This window comes from Pholis gunnellus, assembly GCF_910591455.1.
Source record: "Pholis gunnellus genome assembly, chromosome: 3".
In the NCBI taxonomy this organism is placed as follows: Eukaryota; Metazoa; Chordata; class Actinopteri; order Perciformes; family Pholidae; genus Pholis; species Pholis gunnellus.
Genome location: NC_136529.1, coordinates 28993890 through 29001147, shown reverse-complemented (window position 1 = coordinate 29001147; position 7258 = coordinate 28993890). Strand labels below are relative to the sequence as shown.

Below are 7258 nucleotides of genomic sequence, written 5' to 3'. Positions count from 1 at the left end.
TGTTCTCCTGTTCTTCTGTTCTCCTGTTCTTCTGTTCTCCTGTTCTCCTGTTCTTCTGTTCTCCTGTTCTCCTGTTCTTCTGTTCTCCTGTTCTCCTGTTCTTCTGTTCTCCTGTTCTCCTGTTCTTCTGTTCTCCTGTTCTCCTGTTCTTCTGTTCTTCTGTTCTTCTGTTCTCCTGTTCTTCTGTTCTTCTGTTCTCCTGTTCTTCTGTTCTTCTGTTCTCCTGTTCTTCTGTTCTTCTGTTCTCCTGTTCTCCTGTTCTCCTGTTCTTCTGTTCTTCTGTTCTTCTGTTCTTCTGTTCTCTCCTTTTGTATCAAATATTCTACATCAGCTAAATGTTAGCATCCGCATGCTAACACACTCACAGTGACAATGCTAACATGCTTTAGCACAGCGGCTCTAACTGGTCTGGCTGAGGGACCCACCATCACCCCTCAATGACCCGAATGTTCAACTTCTCACAAGCTTTAATGAGAAGATGGAGCGACCCACTGAAGTCGCGGCCCACCCGTTGAGAATCAGTGCTTTAGGTGTAACGTAACCATCTGGCTCGCTAAGCGTTTGCTAACAGGAAACACAAAGTCCAGCCGGGGTTGATGGGAACATTCAACGTTGACCTGATTAAAGGATCGTCGTCTCATAAACGTCCAGATGTTTCCCTCAATAACCAGAAGGCTCATCCTCTGAGGAGCACGAATGTCTGCGCAAAGACTCACGACGATCCGTCTCACAGAGGATTTAGTGACGACCGACCGTCGGTAACAACGAAACATTCAGCGTGAGAGAAACGTTCTGTGGAGCCGAAAGACGAAGAAGAAGTTCAAGCTCCTCCGGATTAAAATGCACTTTATGAACAGAAGGTGGTGAAGGTGAGGACGGAGCTTCATCTTTGCTCTGTTTGTTTGTTCCTTTCTCTGTTTGTTTGTTTGTTTGTTTGTTTCTCCGTTTGTTTGTTTGTTCCTTTCTCTGTTTGTTTGTTCGTTTGTTCGTTTGTTTGTTTCTCTGTTTGTTTGTTTGTTTGTTTGTTTCTCTGTTTGTTTGTTTGTTTCTCTGTTTGTTTGTTTGTTCTGTGCTTTTATTTCCTCAGTATTGTCCACTCAGCTGGAACCGTCTGCAGAGTTTTGTTCAGTAAAATCTGTTCATAAAGTCGATCTTTACTCAAATCATGTCATGAATGCTCACTGATGGTATTTAGTGTTTTTATTATGTGTCATAATTCTGTATAAGAGGATTCATCTGTTTTATAAAGTTCTTTGGAAGTAATGAGTTCTTGTTGAGGTTTATTTACATCATTTTGAATCAATGTGATTAAAAAACAAAGTATATTAATAAAGAAACTCTGGATCTTAAGGTGTTTAAATCACTTATTCAAACTAACCCAGCAGAGAGAGACTAATGCGGATGATGTCACTTTATCATTAATGGTGTCTGATAAATATCAGAATAATAAATAAAAAAGGAAAAACAAGTTCTGCAAAAGTCTAGAATCATAAATATGAAATAGAAATTTGTAATCTACTTTCTATATATGTACAATACAATTGGTCACAATTTGAAGTCATAAACTTTAAATTTGTTTAAAAAAAAAGGAAAAGTAATAAATAAAGAATAATTTGTTTCCAGGTGATAATATAGAAATATAGAAATACAGAATCTGAGTATAAAACTGCATTGGTCCCTGAGGGGAAATAATAAGTAGATTATGTACACAATGCTATGAATAAAAAAGTATAAATGTTGTATTAATAAAAGTAATGAGAGTGATCTGTTCCGGTTTGATCTCTTTCATCATATAGAACTAATATAAATACATATAAATAGTGTTTTATCCGACATGTAAATACAAGCTCAGTGTTGCTCTGCCTCCCTCTTGTGGTCAGAATATGTTATTACAGCCTCGTTCATCTGTTTGACAGCAGCGCCTTATTTTCACCACAGAAAAACTGTGCGTGTGTGTGTGTGTGCGCGCGCGCGTGTGTGTGTGTGTGTGTGTAATATAATGTGGTGTACAGCACTTTCACTGTACTTGACTATTTACATTTCATGCTACTTTATAATTCTACTCCAGTTCAGTTACTTTGCAGATTAATAGAATTAATATAATTAACACATTATTGATTTCTTTGGGAAATCCACGAGTTTCTTGGCAGTTTAGTCTATAAATTAATTAAAATCAGCTCCACCTCTGAAAAACAGTTATTTGGATGATTGTGTTTTATTCCATATATATATATATATATATATATATATATATATATATATATTCTCCATCTAATCTGTTCGTGTTACTCTGAATATTCATATTTTAATTTCAGTAACTTGTTGATTTGAATCTCGTCTCTTCTTCGGTTTCCATGACCTCACGTGCTCTTGATTTCGCTTTTTTCACCCGCGGGGTTTAATTTTGTCCCTTCGTGGCTCCAGTAGAGAAGCTCCTCCGGTTGAGAAACAGCAGTTAGCTTCTTCTGTGAAGGTCGAGAGTCCAAACCTGTGAGTATTTATTCTATATATGCTATATATCAGATTAAACTATTTAACGGTGTGCGTTGTATTCACACATCAACATATAACATATGATGAGTCCTGTATTTAACCATTTATCTGTAATTATGCTGATTTCCTCTGGAAACGTAGCTGTATCGAGCTAACGTTAGCTCATCCTTAGCTAAATGCTAACAGAAAGCTAATCTCTTTCTTCTTCTTTAGACATTATTGATGTTAGTTGTGTTGTCTCTTTGTTGTTTGTTAAAGCGTAAACATGTAATAATACAGGGATAAGAAGCTCTTTATTGACATACTTCGTCCTGCTTTGACCCTAACTATGCTACATCTGTTAGCATTACACTGAGCTCAGCTAACTTAATCAGCAGGAACATAAAGTGTGGAACACTGACAGACTCCACGGTCAGCGGCGGATGGAGGACGTGAGGGACGTGGTGGTCCTCACACTGTCCTCTGACGTCATTGTCTTCAGTATCAAGTCATCATATCAGTAATATGTTGTATAATGATAATCAGTTTAAAGTCATGAGTAGTGATGATAGAACGATAAGTGTGTCTCATCATGAATACTAGTAATAAATAAAGTTATTATGATCATATGTGTGAAGCTGATGGTTCATCAGAATGTGCTGCAGGTTGCTCTTTAGATTAAACTTTATTGAGATCAAACACTGAGACAAAGACGTGCATCAGCAGCGAACCGGAAGTAAAGTACAAACATCTCATGGTATTAATACATAGAATGAACAGATCTATATGAATAAGCTAGATGTCTACAGAATGAGCAGTGATGACAGTAATAAGACTGTTAATGAATATGCTAATACAGTATGAACTTTTTATATATATATATCATATTTATGTGTGTATATATCGTATAGTACAATGTCTTACTGGAGACATTATATACAGACATTAGGACATTTTAAGACTAAAGTCAATTAAAGGAATTAAGAGTTGATTTCATCGTCTTCATCTCTTGTTAATCAGGATTAACAGGTTTATTTTGTTCAGCTCACGTCTCTTTCAGTAACTTAATACATTTTATTACATTATTTAAGTCATTTGAGATGAGATCTCGTTTCACATCTTTTCCTCCACGTAGATATTAAATATGAATACTTGTGCTGCTCTCTGGCTCCACCTGTTTACCTCACACATCACGTTTTAATATTCATATTTACTAACGTTTAAAAGCTGCTCTATTTTATGTCTCAGGTTCTACTTACCTGTCATTATCTCTTGTTCATCTTTATTTGCTTATACATCTTTAATGAGCTGTTTGAGGGAGCCTGAGATCTTCACTGTAGTTATTGTACTCATGACGGTGAAGAGCGTACAATAAAATACTATCGGCTCATCTGTTATCAGGTTAAAGCCTCCAGATATTAAAGGACGTTTAAATCTCTCTTCACCTTTACATTCATTTCACTGCGTCTTCATTCAGACTAGATGCGGTGTGTCGTTGGGTTTCTACGGTGTGTCGTTGGGTTTCTACGGTGTGTTGCGTCGTCACGTCTGCACAGATGGCTCCGTGAAGCCAGCGTTGTGTTTGAATCCTGTGTTTCTCTCCTCCAGGTGGTCGTCATGTCTCTGCCCAAGCCGGTGATGAGAGGTCTGCTGGGGAAGCGTCTGAGGCTTCATCTGCCGATCGCTTTCGCTCTGTCTCTGGTGGCGGCCGTCGCCTTCAAGGTGAGAGCGCCACCTTCAGTTCACAGCAGGGAGTTCAATTACTACAGGTCCAGAACATTACAATATATCTAACCTGCGCTATATCTATATCTATATCTATATAGATATAGATATAGATATAGAGCGTTTGGTCTAAAGATGTAGCGCGTTTGGTTTATTTATGTGAGAATCAAGGTTCTGAATCGACTCAACTAGCGCTGCAACTAACGATTATTTTAATAATCGATTAATCGGTCGATTATTTGTTTGATGAATCGGATAAAAAAACTAAAAAGCATTAATTTCTAACCCTTTATTCAAAAACAGAGCAAAGAATCTTCAGAAAGTGCACAAACAGGTTGCTCCTTGAACATCCCTGAGCTGTTACAGTAATCATTTAATAAACTAATATCAGGAGTGGGGTTCAGCGGGTTCCCCACGCCTCTCAGTGAAGGGTAGACTCACACTGATCCATCAGTGTGGCGCTGCAGCCCCGGACATCTAAAGGCATCACAGACCTGTTGTTGCTCAATCTCGTGCGGCTGAACGCCACTCGTCCCTCTGAGAAGCTGGACGCCGACCGCACGAGGCCGCGTCACTAGTCAGCATGCCGGAGTCTCGTTCGTTATCGGAATGAACCAGACAAACCGCTCCACCGACTAAGAACGGCCATGAACCACCACCCACAGCATGGAGAGAGAGCATCAACCTGTCAATCCTCTCCGGGTCCGGGCCGGGGGAGGTTTCCCGTGTTTTGTCAATTCCTTTAAGTTTCAGCTTTGCCACCGTACTCCCCCCGGAACCCAAAGACTTTGGTTTCCCGGACGCTGCCCGGCGGGTCATGGTAACGCCGCCGGGTCGCTAGTTGGCATCGTTTATGGTCGGAACTACGACGGTATCTGATCGTCTTCGAACCTCCGACTTTCGTTCTTGATTAATGAAAACATTCTTGGCAAATGCTTTCACTTGACGTCAGAGACGCACCGGGCGATGATGTCAGAGACGCACCGGGCGATGATGTCAGAGACGCACCGGGCGATGATGTCAGAGACGGTGCTGACAGCTAAGCGTTGCATCATGTAAACCAACCTCGTCCAATCAGCTGTGAGCTGCAGATCGCTGTACAGAGGAGTCGTACTTCTAAACAGGAAACACTCTTTAAATGTTGTGATATGTTCGTTGAATATCGTGACGGTGAGGAAACGTTTATTTGTATTCACATTATAAATGTGGAGGAATCAGCTGCTCATCGTCCTCTGACGCTTTAAAGGAGCGACAGGAATAAATGGAAACGAGACATTTTTATAAATAAAACTTTGTAGTGAAATGTTTATTTGTGCAAGTTCAGCATGAATAAATGTAACTTTTTCTTTGTGTGTTTACAGGGTTGCACTCGGTTGATAAAACATTTTCAATTGTAAAAACTCTTTGATCTCATCCACACGTTACTCTGACACCATAATCTGTTCCACTTCCTGTATGTGCTCAGCGGACTGCAGGAGATCCTGAGACCAGCAGCTTCATGTTCTGAATGGAACGGAACATAAAGCTGCTCGTTATTTAAGGCAGAATATAAAGATTCATTCTAACACGTTCTCTTTAGACAGTCCTCTTGTTGTCAGTGTTGAATTAAAGCGCGGTGTGTTGTTTCCTTCAGTACGGGGTGACGGAGCCGAGGAAACAAGCCTACGCCGACTTCTACAAGCAGTACGACGCCGTCAAAGAGTTCAACTCCATGAAGGAGGCCGGAGTGTTTGAGAGCGTTCAGCCGTCTGGAGAGTAGAAGCTCTGTGAGTGGTTATGGAACATAAGTCTCTCTGTTGGACATATATCTATACATCTATACATCTATATTGATACAGACAAACACTATGGACCATTTTGAATTACTGATGTTGTAATAAAGTTTAAATGTATTGTGATTTCAATAAACTTTAAGTACCATTAGAAATACACAAGCTTGTCACAGTGAGTCCGACATTGTCCACATCCGTCTGTATCTAACAGTCTATTTGTTGTCGTCTGTATCTAACAGTCTGTATTTGTCGTTGTCTGTATCTAACAGTCTGTATTTGTCGTCGTCTGTATCTAACAGTCTGTATTTGTCGTTGTCTGTATCTAACAGTCTGTATTTGTCGTTGTCTGTATCTAACAGTCTGTATTTGTCGTTGTCTGTATCTAACAGTCTGTATTTGTCGTTGTCTGTATCTAACAGTCTGTATTTGTCGTTGTCTGTATCTAACAGTCTGTATTTGTCGTCGTCTGTATCTAACAGTCTGTATTTGTGGTCTTCCTCCAGCTCTTGGTCCCCGTCCTTCGTTCCTGGTCTGAAGATGAAGCTCCTTCTCTTGGATGTTATTTACCGGTTTAGACGTGAACATCGCTGTGCTGTTTGGTTCCTCTAAATAAAATATTCTATTAATGTAAATCGCTCGTCTCTTTGGAAACATAAGTTATTACCGATTATATATGAGATAAACTATTTATAATGTCAAATATCACTGTTACATCAGGCAGATATATTGTATAGAACAGTTCAAACTGATGGTATTTTTTAGTAAAAGTACTGACAGTACTGTTATATATATATATATATATATATATATATATATATATATATATATATATATATATATATATATATATATATATATAAACAGTGGTGGGCCGTGCATTTCATACCTGGGCTTTCTGTGCTGCCCTACTGAGCTACGGTATTTGTTTCTATACACGTATTCGTATTAAACCGTTCGGTACGAGGCTTATGAACCGAACAATACGTTTGAATAATACTAGTGCATTTGGAAAATGCAGAAGCTTAAATTGTGGGAAATACAATGTTTGACGGCCCACCACTGATGTAAATATATATATTTACATATATTTAAAATTAATTACTTATTGCATACATACATAATGTATATAATATATTTACATATTATACACACCGTTAATAATCAGTAAATAAAGTATATAAAGTTATTTATTAGTTCAAAGAAACTTTAACTTCTGTAGCTTCCTGACTCACGTGTTGACTTCTTCGTTGGTATCTCAGCAGGCCTCTGTATCGTCTCCCTGGCTCTTT

The 7258-nt window shown here is 38.8% G+C and overlaps 1 protein-coding gene across 1 annotated transcript; it reads left to right on the top strand.

Moving 5' to 3' along the window:
- The first annotated feature begins 2414 nt into the window (after positions 1-2414).
- On the top strand, positions 2415-6601 carry cox6c (cytochrome c oxidase subunit 6C). Its single transcript, XM_079156731.1, has 4 exons — positions 2415-2490; positions 4081-4194; positions 5831-5963; positions 6473-6601. The coding sequence occupies exons 2-3, from the start codon at positions 4090-4092 to the stop codon at positions 5954-5956; spliced, it is 231 nt and encodes a 76-aa protein (XP_079012857.1). The 5' UTR covers positions 2415-2490; positions 4081-4089; the 3' UTR covers positions 5957-5963; positions 6473-6601.
- Positions 6602-7258: the final 657 nt, after the last annotated feature.